Source organism: Cebus imitator, unplaced genomic scaffold (assembly GCF_001604975.1).
Source record: "Cebus imitator isolate Cc_AM_T3 unplaced genomic scaffold, Cebus_imitator-1.0 Scaffold83, whole genome shotgun sequence".
NCBI lineage: Eukaryota > Metazoa > Chordata > Mammalia > Primates > Cebidae > Cebus > Cebus imitator.
The window spans coordinates 4,586,287-4,605,264 of NW_016107398.1; the positions used below are offsets into that span (position 1 = coordinate 4,586,287).

The 18,978-nt window shown below is 38.9% G+C and overlaps 1 protein-coding gene across 3 annotated transcripts in view; it reads right to left on the reverse strand.

The window, feature by feature from the left end:
• Positions 1–462: 462 nt before the first annotated feature.
• Positions 463–18,978, reverse strand: part of PPP2R5E (protein phosphatase 2 regulatory subunit B'epsilon) — a 173,130-nt gene continuing 154,614 nt past the window's right edge. For all 3 annotated transcript variants that reach the window (XM_017533954.2, XM_017533956.2, XM_037740436.1), the window contains 3 exons: positions 13,826–13,953; positions 11,389–11,490; positions 463–5,254 (listed from right to left, as the gene is read on the reverse strand). In XM_017533954.2, coding sequence (XP_017389443.1) covers positions 5,155–5,254; positions 11,389–11,490; positions 13,826–13,953 — 330 coding nt within the window. In that variant the 3' untranslated portion in view covers positions 463–5,154. The remainder of the gene's footprint in view (positions 5,255–11,388; positions 11,491–13,825; positions 13,954–18,978) is intronic.

Consider the following 18,978-nt stretch of genomic DNA (forward strand, 5'->3'; position numbering starts at 1 on the left):
ATCCTAGAACCCACCTGCCATGCTGTAAGGAAGCCCAAGAAGAAAGTACTGAGGAAGAACTGAGACCCCTGGCTGAACTCCAAGCCAACTGTCAGCACTAACTTGTCAACCATGTAAGTGAGCCATGTTGGAAGTGAAGTCTCCTGCCCCACCTGTGACACCCCAGTTAATACTCGAGAATCAGAAACAAGATGTTTTTGCTAAGCCCTTCCCAAACTATAGATTTGTGATGAGAATAAATCGTTGTTCTTCTAAGCCGCTACTTTTGGAGTAGTATTTATACAGCAATAGATACTGGACCATTCCCCAATATTACATAATCATAAACTGACTTCTCAAAAGGAAAGCCTGAACATACCAACCCCACGGCCGCAAAGCTAGGTCAATCAAATCTAATATTTGTTTGGTTCAAAAGGCCACGGAGTTCAGAAACAAACAAACAAAAACAGCCAGGCACCTGAAAACTCTTCACTGCTTCTTTATTATGATGCACCCACAGTACAGAACCTCTCACACACCTGTGAAAGAGGAAGGTTACATTTCTTTTTGGGGAGCACCTTCATTTTTCTTTCTGTTACCACTTTGAAGAAAGCAAATCATTTCCAAATAAAAACATTTTAAATTCCAAGTGTTTAAGACTCAGCTTGCATTTTGTTGTGTTTGAAAGGGAAGTAGCATGTTTTAGCTAGAGGTGGAGGATTGTTTTGTGGCATTTTAAGTTTGATGTGGATCAGAAGTCTTCCCTGTCTGATTGAACCAGTCTGTAATTTTCATATGCAACTTTTCATATCAAAAATGTTTCATTTTTACCTCTACTCACAAAGAGATGCTGTTTAAAAAAACACACACACACAGCTAAATTTAAAACCGATCATGAACCACAGCATTACTAACAGGGAAAATGAACTTTTGCTGCCCTCTCCTGCTAAAACAATGAAATACTAAAATACCAAAAGATTTATGAAGCTAAAGCGAAGTCCTCAAACCAAAAGCAACGGACATGTCATTCTCATTATACTTCAATCAAAAATCAGACAACAACCAGAAAATGCATTGGTAATATTTATATTTGAAAGTTCCCCATTGATACATGAGGTTTGGATTACAACTTATTTACAATAAGTGATTTCGAAAAAAGTAAAGAAAGAGGAAGGGAAGGGGGAGGGAGGAAAAGAGAGGCTGAGAGAGAAAAGAAAGAGAAAGGTGGGGATAGAAAGGAGGGAGGGAAGGAAGAAAAGGAAACCTATATTCATAGACATCATAATATGGGATGTTTATTTCCAAGAGAGATACTACTGCTGCTGTCGTGCACAAGAAGCAGCACAAATTAACATTCCGCTAGATCACAATTTGCTCAACTTTCTCTCAAGATGCACAATCCTTCTTTTAGATTTTCAAAATTAAATATAGAGGAATATAAAATGCAATGCCAATATACCTACTACAAAACTCCTTTGCGGCTCATTCCTTAACTCCACTCAGAGAAGCAGCTGAGCCGAAATACAAAAATAAAAATATTGATGTGCAAATAAAACATCAGTGATCACGTTTGGTGCCACCTTTTTGTTACAGGTGACTGTCACTTTATGATAACATTGGTAATAGCATCAAAAGAGAATCTCTTCATTTCCTGGGCCAGGTCAGTGCATCCAATTAAAAGGAAAAATGAAAACAAGGAAAAACAAAACAAAACAAAAAACCCAAAACCCCAAAAAACTCTAAACACTTAAAAATGCCAATAACATCCATACATCCCTTTCCCATCCCACCCTCATCCCCACAAAAAAATAAAAAAGCTTTTAAAGCTCTAAATATACTTTTTTTGTTTCTTTCCATAATGTGATTGAGCCTAGGGCTATACATTTAAGTATAGCAGGTGCAATTACAAGCAAGTCCTGGCTCTGCACCCTGGACTATCCCACGCATAGGAGGTACAAAATAAATTAAACCCTTTCATTTAGGCAAACAAGCCCAAGATGAAGGAGCATAACCCTGCTTGTGAGTATCCAGCGGCATCGAGGGTATTATTTATCTCTTTTTTTTTATTATTATTTTTTCTTTTCTTTTATAAAAAACAGTCAGATGTTAGGGAGAGCAAAATATAATAAAATTTAAAAGGAAAAAACTCAACACTGAAGGAAAACAACTGGGGGTACTTGCACAATGAGAAAAAGGAATGCATGCTTGATTCAAAGAATGAGATGGGTGAATTCACTCACATAGATGTTCTAGGCCCACAGCCTAAGGCCTCAGCATCATTCTAAACCACAGGGCTGTGTGTATTTTTTTCTTCCAAAGACACTCTTAATCCTATCCCTGAAACCAATATGGTAAGGATAAGGTTGGAGTGAGCATCACTCACTAACTACAATATTTGCTATTTTAAAAATATATTTATATATAGTTCTGGAAATTATGAAGCAAACAAAATATAACACAAAGATGCATTTGTCACAATTAACTCAAGTTGCAGCAACAGCAGAACTGTGGGAAGGGACAGAGAGAGAGGGCTGCTGCAAATGCAGCAAGTACATCCTGAAATATGTCACATAGTGCAACAGTCAGATTACCTCAGTTACTCTGCGTCACCGCACACAACATGACAAATGTCACATTGTCACTTTCCATTAAAAAAGAAAAAGACAGTGTTTCTTCTCAGAAGTTGTCCCCATGAATTTTAGACATATAGCTTTATTTTATTCTTTAAATATGTCTAAAACTTGGCTTTATTCTTCTCAGTTTGGAATGATCAACATAGAAAATTGACATCAAGGAAGAGAGCTGTAAGTTTTCACCTTTACTCTTGAAGACAGGGTAAGGTGCAAAAAGGGTCCTGGCCTTTCTCATTTCAAATGACTGCATTTCATTCCAATGGGCAGAGATTCTTCATAAACCTGTGATTTTAATGTCTTCTACCTAAAAAGATTAATTAATGGCAAACAAAAGTTTATACTATCAAAAATAAATATAAAGCAGAGTTAAAACTAAAGGGCTAAAATCACAAGGGCTAAAGAGGAGAAGATTTGTTACAAATTTATTTTTTATCACCTTGTTCCAGCATTTTAAAGTCAGTTGTTTTCTCTTTGGCAATCTCTGCCAACTTTACAGTGAATCCTTATCAATGTTCTTTAAAAAAAAAAAAAAAACTATTAATTCCATTAAGCCATGTTGTGTCTGGTGTTGCATATGACTTTTTTTTTTTTTTTTAACTGCTGTTTCTTTTTAGGGATTAACAATGCCAGTTTTGTTTTTGTTTTTTTACAAAGTTACCAAGATGACAATATCCATAATTAACTGACTCTTATGTATACACTGTGACCTGATAATCCTGAAAAACTTTTTGGGAGAGAGAGGTGGTCAGCAGCTTTTTTTCCTTTTTCTTGAAAATAATAAAACTGCATATTCTACTTTATATTTAAATGTAAATAGGAAAATATACAAGCCCAAATTTGTATTGTATTTCTATTAAGAGCAACAATAGTTCATATGTTCATGTTTGTTACTACCACAATTCAACATATGAACACAGAATCAGCTCTGTATCATGAATACTGCTGGAAGTGATGGTTTAGGATTACCAACTCACTGCTGCCATGTCCATAAGAACAAAAATCATCCTGGAAATAAACCCCCAAACACGTATCTTTCACTATATAATAATGCTACTGCATTAGGTAAATACATACTATACACAAGTTTTATCAGCAGTTTACCTACCCAAGATGTAGATTCTTCTTTTAAATACAAAGCAGAGAGCCAATAAGATATATATATATGTGTATATATATATATATATATATGTACCTATATATACATATATATAGGTACATATATATAATACAGCCCTAGATTTTTTGTTTTTTTTTCTTAAACAATTTGGTCACGATGCACCTTTGATATAAAAGCATTTTTAAACTTTATTATTAATACTCAGGACATTAGGAATTTCCAGATTTTTTTCAGTAGCATTTGTAGAACCACTTTTGATAACAAATACAGTAGTTAGGAATATGCATCCAGTTCAGAATGCATAATAATGTTTATCCTGAATCCTTTCCGGCTAAAAACAGGGCTGGCGCTGTGATGAGATATAGAACGAGAATCTACAAAAAACACTGTTAACATGTTTGTTTTTTCCCAGAGGCTACATCCTCTTTTGCTGGAATACTTTATAAATACATATTAAAAAGTAAGGCAACAACTCCAAACAGTCCAAGCTGTTTGCTCAACTCTTTTCCCAATTAGCTTTGCAATCCCGGCGATCAATTTCATGGTCGTATCGTTTAGTGTTTGTCTTTATTTCAAATGGTCCAAAAGGATGTTTTTCTCACATTTCTGAAACATCTCTGGTATGTGTGTTCAATGATATATGCAACTAATACTGGTCAGGTACTGAAGCCTGTGATGTCCCAGTGCCTGTTTTCAAAGGATTCAAGACATTGATTTGGATTCACCATAAACTGATGCGTGAATCCAAAATTCCCTTTCCTACTATGTTTATCACCTCTTCTCTTTTAACTCCTAATTTTAAAACTAAAGGAGTACCAGGACTACCTGGTTACTGGAAAGATGTTCACCCCAGTAAACAGAACTTTTATCAGGGACCTTTATAATTCATGGCCCCATTCCACGTGGACATTCAACTCAGGAAGATGTGCAAAAGAAAAAGATGTCAAATTACAGTCAAGTGATCCAGAGGAGGATGTTATACAAACTTACAAGGAAATGACAGTCTTTTTTTCCTTTACTATAAATTCATTTAACAGCTTAGCAGAAAGACAAGCTAAATTTAAGACTGTTCACATTTGAAAATTGTATCATACTCTCTGCTAGTGATAAGGAACTCCTGATAATGGAATTTTAACATAGCAATTTCATCAACAGATCTTTGAAGACCGATTTGTTTTTTAGAGAGGGTTAGAACAATGATTATGTTTGCAAAGTTCTGAGAAGTCCATCTACTGTCCAAGCTTTGGATTGAAGTCCTTATTTTTTTTTCCTTTACTTAGAGACAGGTATATACAGTGCTGTTGTAATAATGAAACAAATGTGAAATCTACTGTAAAGTTGCACAATACAGAAAACTGTTGCTCCATCTTCTACTACATAAATGTGTGACTCCACAGGTTAGTAATGTTGTTGTCATTATTTTTGTTAAGTTGGAATTATTCCATCACGTCTAAGACCTCTCTTTAACTCCAGATCCTCCAATTTTTTCCACAATTCTTCACGCTCCTTTTCTTTCTTTTTCTCACTGAAGAAGAAACAGAATACAATGTAAACAACAGAGGTTTAATGAGATTATCCAACAATAACTGCCCTTAATAAATACTTAACATATTTTTCCCTATGTATATTTTAAAAGGTCTTTGAAAAAAAGTGGCATCAAGCTTGTGGGCAGTTTTCGTCTTGATTTTTCTCTCCCATGCTTTTTTGTTGACATTTACAGACACGTAAAAGTAGTATTAATGAACAGAGTAGGAGATGACAAAAATATTTTACAATTTCACCTTAATATTCCTTTACAGTTAGCTTAATTCCAAAAATTAACTTTAAAATTACTCAGAAACAAAAATGGGAATGACTTATAAGTATCAGTTATCATAAAACCAAGGGCACATTAGTGATTTTCACTTGCAGATTAGTAAGAATGTAATTTTTCTTTATCTCCAAATAGTTTCTCAAAAAGGATGCCGGAGATGACACTGATACAGAGAATGTAGTAGGTCAAGAAAATATATCCTCTCCTTTATTATACCCATTTTTCCAACCTCATGTATACTCAAACTTTTTATCAGTTTAGAAGAAACCAAAAACTTGTGATTTTACTTTTAATGATCTGAAAATAATTTGGTTGACATTATTATGTATTAAACTGTAATGTATCAAGCCTTCAAATTGGGTTCAATATCAATTTTACTAGTGGTTTTCAGACTTTGAGATTTCACTATTTGGTAAAATTTCCCCCAAAACTGGATGTCCAAAATGGAATCAACAAACTTTATTTAGCCAATGACGTTTTAAAATTACCACATTTTTACAAACAAGGATTTTTAACATCAACCAAGTAGGAAGTACATGATGCAGGAATACAAGACTATATTGTAAGTTAAATAAATTCACATTTATTAAAAAAATTCACTGCACTGTCTCTGGTTTTTTCAGGTTGCAGTGAACCAATAAAAAGCAGACCTAGGTTGGGCTCAGTGGCTCACACTCGTAATCCAACCACTTTGGGAGGCCGAGGCGGGTGGATCACCTGAGGTCAGGATTTCAACCTGGCCGGCATGGTGAAGCCCCATCTCTACTAAAAATACAAAAATTAGCTGGGCATGGTGGTGCACGTCTGTAGTCCCAGCTACTCAGGAGGCTGAAGCAGGAGAATCACTTGAACCCTAGAGGCAGAGGTTGCAGTGAGCTGAGATCGCACCATTGCATACCAGCCTGAGCAACAGAACGAGACTCCATCTCAAAAAACAAACAAACAAACTCAGATTAACATTCATAAATCCAGGAATTCAGATAATTTCTGAAAATGGGGGCTCTGCTCTACCATCTCAGGCATGAGGATATAATCCGTGCGCTTCCTCACTTAGCAAGGATTAAACTTCAGCCACAATACAATTTTTACTCATGGAAATCCACATGGGTTGAGTGCAATTTGTATGTAATACCAATGCCTCATTTTTTAAAAACATTATAACTAATGTTTTTTAAAAGTTCTATTATCTAAAGCAACAGAAATTAACCTTGATCCCCTCCAACTCCGAAAATACTCTAGAAAAACCTAAGTAATTTTATACTCTTATTCCACTAGAGACTTGAGGAAATGTAGAATTATATAATATGGTAATTAGTATCATAATTTAATAGGTAATATTTTCATAATTTAGGACTTGTTTACCATAATTAGCTTCAGTTATCTCAAATATAAATCTGCACAATATAAATTTCAATGAGCAGAACTGTTTTCATAATTACCTATTTGTTAATTTGACCCTGAAAAATTGCATTTATAGGACAGTAAGGGCAAGATTAGATAATCCTCCAATCTAATCATTATGGATTCCAGATTATTATTCTTTTTTATTTATGTTTATTTTTTTCTTAGAGACAGGTTCTCATTTTGTCACCCAGGCTGAAGTGCAGTGGCACAATCATAGGTCAATGTAGCCTCAACCTCCTAGGTTCAAGCAATCTTCTTGCTTCAGCCTCCTGAGTGGCTGGGACTACAGGTGTGTACCACCATTCCTGTACCACCATTCCGGATTCTAAACATAAGCAAGCTGTTTGGCAAATTATCACTTTTTGTTTCCCAGTACAGTCTGGGGATGAGGTCTAAATAAATGTTAGTAAAGAACACTAATTGGGGTACATATAAATCAATTCTATAGATCCTGTTGACTTTTGATGAAAATGACCTTTTTATTTGGAAAGAGAAGGTGACAGTAAGCAAGAGCTAGAATTTTACTCAACCAAAAAGCATTTCGATGTATTTCAGGTTCACATTGCCTCAATTTGCAGTTTTAACCCATTTATGCCGGAAGTTGCAAAATATTCTTGTGAAAAATCGGACCTTTGTGACGACCCTCGGCGTAGGATATAAATAACTCCCACAAGCTTAGTGTTCCAATAATGGAACACTAGGCATAAATTGGTTAAGTGCTGGCATCATTAAACCATTCATCACCTTGTTACTAAAGTGTTTCATTTGTGTTTTTGATCAAGAGATTTATGGCATTCAACGCAATTTATCCTGTGGGGCTTTTCTTTTATTTTTAATTTTTTTTGACATGGGGTTTCACCATATTGGTCAGGCTCCTGACCTCAGGTGATCCACCACCTAGGCCTCCCAAAGTGCTGAGATTACAGGCATGAGCCACCACACCCGGCCTCCATCACACAGCTTTCATACTGACAACTTTATCTTTAGAAATTCTAAATATTTCTGATATAGTTACTGTCACCCCCAATCTTTCCCACATTTCTCTCTCCCTGTGGGTGGAAATTTTATCACTTAACCACACTGTCATGCCGAGGATATTGTCAAATTCTCTTCTAATTTCAATTTTACATAGCACTAATGTTGGCATATGTATCTAACAGTGTTAACTACTTATTCCACCCACCATTTTCAGATTTGTAATACTTAAAAATTTGAGGCTGGGTGCGGTAGCCCATGCCTGCAATCCCAGCACTTTAGGAGGCCAAGACGGGTGGATCACAAGGTCAGGAGTTCAAGATCAGTCTGGCCAATATGGCAAAACCCCATCTCTACTAAAAATATTAAAATTAGCAGGGCATTGTGGCACATGCCTGTAGTCCCAGCTACTTGGGAGGCTAAATCAGAAGAATCGTTTGAACCTGGGAGGCAGAGGCTACAGTAAGCTGAGATTGCCCCACTGCACTCCAGCCTGGGCGACAGGACAAGACACCATCTCAAAAAAAAAAAAAAAAATTGATCTGAACTGAAACTATTAACTTCTTGCTATCCTGAAGTAAACTTGTCCATTCAGTTATTCTCTGATAGTACCAAATAAATGTCTTCATTCTCTTGTCCTATTCCTATATCTATGGAGAAACCAGTGTTTCCATCTGTCAATACACCCTTCTACTGCTCATTTGACAAATTATTATCCTTGCTTTTAAAAACCCATTTTCTCATTAAGAAAGTTCATTCATTATAAATCACTGTAATATGCCAGAATATCACAATCAACTTCATAGTTTTATCTACTCCTGATCCCCTTGGTTAATTCTTATCTTTTCAAGGGTTTGGTCTACTTACTATAGATAATAATCAGAAAATAGTTTTATCATTGAAGTTAATTAAAAACAAATCAAATGATTTGTGTAGAAATAAGTTCTTCAATATTTTTTTTTTTTTGAGACAGAGTCTCGCTCCAAGGCCCAAGCTGGAGTACAGCGACGTGATCTTAGTTCACTACAACCTCCACCTTCTAGGTTCAAGCGATCTTCCTACCTCAGTCTCCCCAGTAGCTGGGACTACAAGTGCATGCCCAGCTAGTTTTTATATTTTTAATAGAGACAGGGTATCATCATGTTGGCCAGGTTGGTCTCGAACACCGGACCTGAGATGATACCCCTGCTTTGACCTGGCCACCGTGCCCAGCCAAGTTCTTCAATATTCTTGATGAGCTTCTACAAATTGAATCTTGGTTCAACTAGGATAATAATAAAGTGCTTTCAATTGCTCTGAAAGAAAAGATGCTATGCACAATATACCTTTCATGGTGCACCACAGTGTTTAAATGAACCCTTCACCCTTTTTTTAAGTAACATCCTTTATAGATTTTAATTTAAGTTTGGGGCAGGGAGGGTTATTATAAATTTAATAATTGGCAAGAATCGCTAATATAATTCATCAAAATTCAAAATCAGAAGCTACTTCCATAGAAACAAATGTTATATATATATATATATATATATATATGTATATATATATAAATTATTCATATCCAAAGAAATGAAACCAAGCTCCTGTGTAGCACGAGTGGTTTAATATGAGTTATTTGTCTAGATGTGATCTGCACCAGTTCTGCTGACCCAAAAGATATGCTGATAACTGGCAAGCTGGCTGGGCGCAGTGGCTCACGCCTGTAATCCCAGCACTTGGGAAGGTCGAGGGGCGCGGATCACAAGGTCAGGAGTTTGAGACAAAAGAATTAAAAGTTGTTTAAAATGTAAGTGTGGATTAACATATCCCATAATTGATATTAATCCCAATATTCTGGGTATAAAATCTCAGCCTCTTTCTGTCTCTAGCTAAATACTTGCCATATTCCATAATTAAGTTGGTTTTCATAAATCACATCCCAGGTAACTTAAAAAAAATCATTACAATGGTCTTTCTGTCATCAAATCTTTCTCCTCGTTGCTCTTTTCGTCAATAAAATGCAAGTGACAAACTAAAAATGAGGCAAAGCAAAGCAGCAAGGGAACCACAGAAGTTCAGCAAGACCCTGGGTATGAACACTTGCACATACCTCTGGGCCCTCTAAAGGTCCATCGTTTTATGATATACAAAGCTGACATCTGCTTACGGGTGATCAAAGCCAAACCAGAGGCTCAACTACTAAGGGTTCTCTAGGTTTCTATGATCTCCCCAAGTACATCTTTTGGAAAATAGAACACATTGAACAAGATATAACAAAAGTGAAGAATCATCAAAATGAAATCAAGAAAGGCTTAACTAAGCCATAAGCATTCATTGTAAAGAGTTCCACTGGTTGTGCTCACATTTGGTCTCAAACATTTCTGGTTAGGACTATTGACCTTCATGTTCTTTTCACTGCCCTTCAGATTGTAATAAATTTGTTGAGTTCCAGTAAGTCCTGGGCCCAAGAGCTAGATAAATGGTGCTTCATTCCCGCTGCAACTGGAGTGAAGAACAAGATCTGCCTAATTATACTTCAAGTAAATTCAGAGTGGGAGTGAATTCAGGTAGCAACCTACCTGATAGTCCCTAATACCAGTTATATGCTGGGCTCTCAACCTGAGGCAGAACTGAAATATTATTAAAGAAAGGGAGGAAAGCAGACTTATCAAAATGACAGTGTCACAAAGCTTTGTTACCCAGTGGCATAGTAATAAAGGCACAGTTAATAAGCGTTGAACAATGAATATATAAATACAGTCATGTGCTGAATAACAACATTTTGGTCAACACAGACCACATATACCATGGTGGTCCCATAAAATTTTAACAGGCTTGAGGCTGGGTGTGGTGGCTCACACCTGTAATCCCAGCACTTTGGGAGGCAGAAGCGGGCGGATCACAGGTCAGGAGTTCAAGATCAGCCTGGCAAACATGGTGAAACCCTTTCTCTATTAAAAGTACAAAAAATTAGCCGGGCGTGGTGCTGCGCGCCTGTAATCCCAGTTTCTCAGGAGGCTGAGGCAGAAAAATCACTTGAACCTGGGAGATGGAGGCTGCAGTGAGCTGAAGCTGCACCACTGCACGCCAGCCTAGACAACAGAGTGAGACTCTGTCTAAAAAAAAAAAAAAAAAAGGCTTGAAAAAGTCCTACCACCTAGTGACTTGTGTTACAACTGGCTACAGTAGTCACCATGGTAACACGCTATATAGGTTTGTAACCCAGGAAGAACAGGCAATACCATATAGCTCAGATGTGTCACAGCAGGCTGTACCATCAAGGTTTGTGCAATTACTGTACACTTATGATGTTCATACAATACAAATGCCTAATGATGCATTTCTCAGAACATATACCAGTTGTTAAGCAATGCATGACTGTAAATAACATTGTGCTGTTTAAGATTTGGGGTACAATTAGGCAACTTCAAAGAGCAAGGAAAAAACTCAGTAGTTTATGCACAGCTGACAAAAAAGCTTTAAAAAGTTACCGCTGACGATCTGACTTGTATGTGGCTGTCAGCTCGTCAAACATGGTGCTGTTCATTTCCATAAATGCCTTCAACACATTGTACACTAACGCCACAATAGCCCTGTAAAGCACAGAAAAAAGGGAACATGTTAGTAAGTCTTATAAAATAGGATACTGAAGGAAGAAAGCAAAAGCACAACTTTTGTCTGAATGAGTTCCTTGTTCTGCACATTGTCTGTATTCCTTTTTAGTTGGAACAACTAAACATGACCTACAGTTCATTTCCACATCAAGAGATTTCTATTCTTTGCCATTCAAGGCAAGATAATTTTCTGAGGGGTGGTAGAACTAGAAAAAATATCTCATTTTGCCCTTCTAATTGTTGGCACCCAGAATAGAGCTGCCTGTAGGCACTTGATAATTTCACTTAATAAAAAGGCAAGTATAAAAGTAAAGCAACTTCACCCTAAAATAAGGGCCTATGATAGCACTAACCTTAGACACCTGTATTTGCATTGAATTCTATTTTCTAAAGAAGATACAGAATTCACCAAAATCAGAAGCTACTTCTTCAGAAACAAATATTTTAAATAAATAAATATATATATATATATATATATATATATATATATAAATTATTTGTATCCAAAGAAATGAACCCAAGACCCTGTGTAGGCTGGGTGATTTAATATGAGTTATTTGTCTAGCTGTGATCTGCACCAGTTCTGTTGACCCAAAAGATATGCTGATAAGATAACTGGCAAGCTGGCTGGGCACGGTGGCTCATGCCTGTAATCCCAGCACTTGGGAAGGCCAAGGGGGGCGGATCACAAGGTCAGGAGTTTGAGACCAGCCTCGCCAATATGGTGAAACCCCGTCTCTACTAAAAATACAAAAGTTGGCTGGGTGTGGTGGCAGGCGCCTGTAGTCCCAGCTACTCAAGAGGCTGAAGCAGGAGAATTGCTTGAACCCAGGAGGCAGAGGTTGCAGTGAGCCAAGATCATGCCATTGCACTCCAGCCTGGGCAACAGAGCAAGATTCCATCTTAAAATAAACAAACAAACAAACAGAGATAACTGGCAAGCTGGGATGGTTGCTATTAGCTGTGGGACAATATACAGCTAAACAGCCAAAATGGTAGCCCATACTTATCAAGAATGAGCTCTTGGGCAATGTGAGGACAAGGTTATGATGGTCTTGATAGCTTCAGACTAGAGTCTAAATAGCTTTTCCCTTTGCAAAAATATCTATGGCTTCCGTTTTGCAACAAACATGCTCCTAATACCACCGAAAAAGGCCTTGGTAAAAATTAGCCATATATTAAATAAACCATAAGTCTGATGTTTCCAAAACATTTATAAGAAAGTACACTTGCTGTGTAGCTTCTGCCTTGTGCCATTAAAAGGAAGCTTTAAATTTTTTTCTGTTAAGGTTCCAGAATGACCTTTCTCCCAAGGGCAACAATGGGAAAGCACCAAATATAGTACACTGGGTAGTTACAGACACTTGCTAGAACACTTCTCCAGGTTCTCAAGAGACAATCTGTATAAAGGAACTTAACTGTTTATCAGCTCCTTATTTTTACTAGTTCTATTAATAAAATTTGGCAACTTTGAAAAATGAGAAATGTGATATTTTATAATTACGTGCAAAATTTTAAAAGATGAAATATACTGAATTATATCTACTAATTTTTAAATGCCACATTAAATTTTCCTTCTATTCCAAAGAGAAACATGTAAAGGCATTCAAATTCAGAATGCTTTAACTTTCACAGGGCTGCATGTTAAACTTCTCCTTGATGATTTTAAACTTTTTCTTTTCCGAGAGATACATGATAATGACTGAGTTGCCTGTTAAGAAACAGGTCACGCTAAAATGCAAACCTAGGCAGAACACTTCCCCACTTACAACCCTTCAGTACTTTCTGATCTCTAACATGGTGAAGGCTCACACGAGTCCCACAATCTTTTCTAGCCACATCTTCCAGCACTCTTCCTCAAAAGACCTTGTGCCTCAGCCCTCCGAAAATTAAAAGTCTCGGAAACTGACAGGTGCTTTTTACATCTTTGTGCCTTTTAACGTGATGGGTGGACCCACTGTCTGAAAGGGTTCTCCCTATGCCATCCACCTGCCAAATTCCTTTCAGATTCCCTCTAAGCATGGCCATGCCATCAGCAACTACACACCTTTCCTTGCAGCTGCAGTGCTCCCCAAAAGATCTGCTACCGTCACAGATAGATCAAGAACCCTGTCAAGTAAACAGATACTTTAACTGCAATTTTGTTAAAGTATCTGTTTATTTTCTCCAGTCAGTGAATCCCCAGAGGTAAGGATTTTATCTTTTCACATACCTCTTCAGCAACAACGACAGCATCTGGCCCATAATAAGACTAAAGGAAAAGAAAAAGAGAGGAACAGAGGAAGAGAAAGGAGGAAATAAACTGAAAACCTACGGATTCCAATGTTCTTTCGAAATCCTATAAAGGCTGGAAAACATGATGGGAAGGATGACGTTAGAGTTTTCTTCTATCAAACTCATGATGTATTCATTATTCCAGTAATAGAGTGCTCTTTCTGCCACCTTTGGGAAAAGAAAAATAAAATGTTAAGAGAGAGAAAAAGACAAAGATAAAACAAAATTATAAATCTTTCCCAACAAAAGTATTTTAAAAGACTATTTTTAAATCATTCAAGGCAGAGGTTGCAGTGAGCCAAGATCACACCACTGAACTCCAGCTTGGGTGACAGAGCAAGACCCTGTCTCCCTTCCCACCAAAAAAAAAATCCAGAGTGCTTCAAGGGCTTCATCGACTTGAGGAAGGAAAAGAAGTTTTCCCGTTAATTTGTATTCTCCTCTAATTCTGCCCATGTCATCTGATTCCACACTTTCCTGACATCGCTTTATTTTTATTTTTATTTTTTTGAGACGGAGTCTCACTCCATCACCAGGCGCCAGGCTGGAGTGCAGTGGCGCGACCTCACCTCACTGCAACCTCTGCCTCCTGGGTTCAAGCAATTCTCCTGCCTCAGCCTCCTGAGTAGCTGGGACTACAGGCGCGTGCCACATCTAGCTAATTTTTTTGTATTTTTAGTAGAGACAGGGTTTCACCATGTTGGCCAGGATAGTCTTGATCTCTTGACCTCGTGATCCGCCCGCCTCGGCCTCCCAAAGAGCTGGGATTACAGGCATGAGTCACCGTGCCCGGCCCTGACATCACTTTAACACATCTTACTGGTCCCCTTTCCTGGCTCACCTTTTTCATCACGCACACTTGGATCGAACCCAGTGCCCAGTATATGGTTAGCATTCAGTCACAGCTACTCAGGAACACCCACGGTTGCCCATCCCTGTAAAGTGGTCAATATTTACTAAACACCTCCTATGGGCAGGCACTGTGCCTACACAGCAAGTACAATGTATCATCCTTACCACCATCCCAGAAGTAAATACCATTGTGCTCATTTTACAGATGACGACACAGAGATTCAGAGACTGAGTAATGTAGGTGATATTACAATGGAGTAAATCATGGTAAAGGCTGGGGCCTTACTTCTAGGTCTTCTTCCAGAGTTTGTTTCTGGTCCCTTCCTGGGCAAGCCAGGAGACATCTGCTCAGTTTCTGGTCCCAGGGACACTGGCTGCAACTACCCCTCTCTGCTCTCTCAGATCCCTTTTCTCTGTCCACCATGAATTCAAAAGAATATCTCAAAAACAAAATCTAAAATCTCTAAAAAGGCTAGTCACAGTGGAAAAGGGAAAAAAAGGGTGGCTTCCTTCATTTATACAGATTAAGAAGCTGTGTTTTAGAAGAGAACAAGGCCAGGTGCAGTGGCTCACACCTGTAATCCCAGCACTTTGGGAGGCTGAGGTGGGTGGATCACCTGAGGTCAGGAGTTCCAGATCAGCCTGGCCAACATGGTGAAAACCCATGTCTACAAAAGATACAAAAATTAGCTGGGCATGGTGGCACTTGCCTGTAATCACAGCTACTTGGGAGGCTGAGGCAGGAGAATCACTCGAACTCAGGAGGTGGAGGTTGCAGTGAGCCAAGGTTGTGCCACTACACTCCAGCCTGGGCGACAGAGTGAGACTCTGTCTCAAAAATAAAAAATAAAAAATAAAAAAAAAAAAAGGAGAGAACAAAATGGTATTAGATGTATCCACTGAAAGACTCTGAGAAATCAGAATTTTTCCATGTGCATTATTCAGCTTGGTTTAAAAAAAAAAAAAATCCTGGGACTCATTAGGCATTAGACCCTGAGAGTACAAAGAAAACAGTCATTACCACACGTTTACATGCCAGGCACCGTGCTACGTGTCTCACATATATAATATCTCATTTCCTCACAACCAACAGAGTAGGTACCATAACTTTTCTATTTTGTAGATTAAGAATCTGAGGCTCAGAGAGATAAGCCATTGTCTCAATGTCCCATGGCTAGTAAGTAGCAGATTCCAAAGTCTCTATTCTTAACCTCTTTACTCTGTTATCCCTAAGGAGTTCACATACTGGTGGGAGAAGGGGCATTTATAAGCCTATCCAATGTAAACTGTGACAGACGCTATATCAGATACATAAATAAAGTGTCAAGGGAGAATAGAATCAACAACACAGATGACTTGGGAAGCAGAAGGGTGGCAGAAATATAACATAGATGGGGCTGAGTGCGGGGATTACAGCATGGGGCTCATGCCTGTAATCCCAGCACTTTGGGAGGCCAAGGTGGGTGGATCATTTGAGTCTGGAGTTTGAGACTAGTCTGGCCAACAAGGTGAAACCCCCATCTCTACTAAAAATATAAAAATTAGCTGGGCATGGTGGGGTGCGCCTGTGGTCCCAGCTACTTGAGAGGCTGAGGCACGAGAATCACTTGAACCCGGGAGGCAGGTACAGTAGTGCACCGAGATTGTACCACTGCACTCCAGCCTGGGTGACTCAGTGAGACACCATCTCAAAAAGAAGAGGAAGAGGAAGAGGAGGAGGAAGAAGAAGAGAAAGAAGAGAAAGAAAGAAAGAGAGAGAGAGAGGGAGAGAGAGAGAGAGGGAGGGAGGGAGGGAGGAAGGAAGGAAGGAAGGAAGGAAGAGGGAGGGAGGGAGGGAGGGAGGGAGGGAACATAGGCAAGCAGCATTTAAGCTGGGTTTCGAAGGATAAAGGAAAGGGCATTCCAGGTAGAGGGCATTAAGGAAAGGAGGGCAGAGGCATGGAGGAGGACAATGTGTTTGGGAACCATCAAAGCAAATGAGGTAGCTGACACAGATAAAGCAGGAGGCAAGGAGAGGGAGAAAAGAAAGAATAAGAATGCGGCTGTTCTGAACATATAACTGGTTGGAGGAAAATCCCAGCTGCCTCCTTCTTTACTAGCATGCTTCCACGGTCTCTTTGGACATTCCCCCAGAGTCCAATATTTACCTGCCATTTAACTCTAACAAGTTCCTTAATCTCTTATGTATCTATTTTATTACATAAAACCACTTACAGAAGTATGCATCCAGCCCCTTACAGAGGAAAGGTGGTGTTTATGCAAAGTTAAAAATTACTCTGTCTGACAATAGGACAGAACCACTACTTTCCTGGGATCCATTGTCCTTCTGCACACACAGAGGCAGTGTCACCAGCATGCAGACCTCAGATCCTAATGCCACACCTGAGGCAAACAATGATAAGCATCTGGCTTCATAGGGTGGCCACTCAATAAATGGATGAACCAGCAAATTCATTAATAAATATTTGTGGATAAGCCAGCAAAGATTTCTTAATGAATGCTTAATAAATAAACAAGGTCCTCTTCCCTTTGTTCTCAATTTTACTTCTGTCAAATAATTTAAAATTCTTTTTTCTTTCTGCTATAAATTGAATTGTGGCCCCTCCACAATTCATACGTTTTAGTCTTAACTCCCAATGTAACTATATTTGGACATAAGACTTTTAGGAGGTAATGAAGGTTACATGAGCTCACAGGGTGGGGTCCTAACCAGATAAGACTGGGGGCCTTATAAGAAGAGGAGAGTGAGATTGCCTCTCTCCGTATGTACATGCCGGGAAAGGCCATATGAGTACACGGCAAGGAGAGGGCCATCTGCGTGCCAGAAAGCAGGATCTCACAGAAACCAACCATGCTGAGACCCCGATCTCAAACTTCTGGCCTCCAGGACTATGAGAATATAAATGTCGTTTAAATCGCCAGTCTATGGTGTTATGTTACAGCAGCCCGAGCTGACCAAGACATGGCCTCTCTTTTCTAAGCTTCTGAGTATCACTTAGGCCTTTCTGGTGATGCTCATTTTTTAAAAGATTCTTGTTCCTTGACCTCCAGGAAATGTCAAATGTCCTGCTGAAAACTGAAAAATAAGGTAAATAATCCATATGTGTGAGCAGTAAAGACCCTGAGTGGTAGCAAATACCTATATACTATTCCATAATTTCTCCATTTTGATCCAAGCTTGTCACGGTTTCTACCTTCTTTATTCTTGCTTTACGGTACAACTGCTAGATTGCCATAAGGTCACTGCTTTCAGATATTAACATGTCTTTTGGTCAGAAATCAAAACAAGGGCAGCAACCAATGTCTCTAACTGTGCAGCATAATGACAGCTTAGAGAAGAAGTCCACCATCCAGTGACACCATTAGATGTATGGTTCTGTGCTAAGAACTACAATCTGAACAATCTCTTCCAATCAATAGGCAGAGTCTAGGTTTATGATAGGGCCCTAAGGTGATGCCAAACGATCAAACCTAACCTGTTTGGTAACCCTCAATCTACCCTTCTTCCCTCCTGTGTGGGTTCCACAGCACTGCAGCCATGGCCCCAAGAAAGAAAAGCATTGTTCCTGAGTGGCCACGAGGAGGCAGAGCAGTGCCATGGGAAGGTCACTGGCTTTAGCAGAAGCTACACCAAAGATCAAAATTTGACTCTACCCTCTATTAACTTGGGACCTATGGCAAAATGTTCTCTGAGCCTCGTTTTTTTTTATTTTTTTTTTTAATCTAGAAAAGCTTCAGAGGATAATGGGACATTTATAAATGTACATAAAGTATCCAGTGTGGTATTAGGTTTTCTCCTTTTCCTCTTAAACATTACTTAGCATTCTCTCTTACACACTAGAGACCCCACCAGCCCACTTATTTAGGAATTTACTTGAAATACTTTTGACCACTTTGAGCTTGAGTGTTCACATCTGTAAATCCATAAAAAACACAATGCCCTCCTTCTAGGGTGTTAGGAGAATGAAAGTTACTGGAGAGAAACCACCATTACCATGGCTGTTTGGTAGCAGGTGCTCAAGGTAAGGTGGCTACTGTTAAAATTATTATCATGAGGGCCGGGTGCGGTGACTCATGCACAGGCATGAGCACTTTGGGAGGCCAAAGTGGGTGGATCACGAGGTCAGGAGATTGAGACCATCCTGGTTTACACGGGAAACCCCGTCTCTACTATAAATTAAAAAAATTAGCTGGGCGTGGTGGCACACGCCTGTAGTCCCATCAACTTGGGAGGCTGAGCCAGGAGAATCGCTTGAACCTGGGAGGCAGCGGTTGCAGTGAACCAAGACCATTCCACTGCACTCCAGCCTGGGCAACAGAGCAAGACTCCACCTCAAAAAA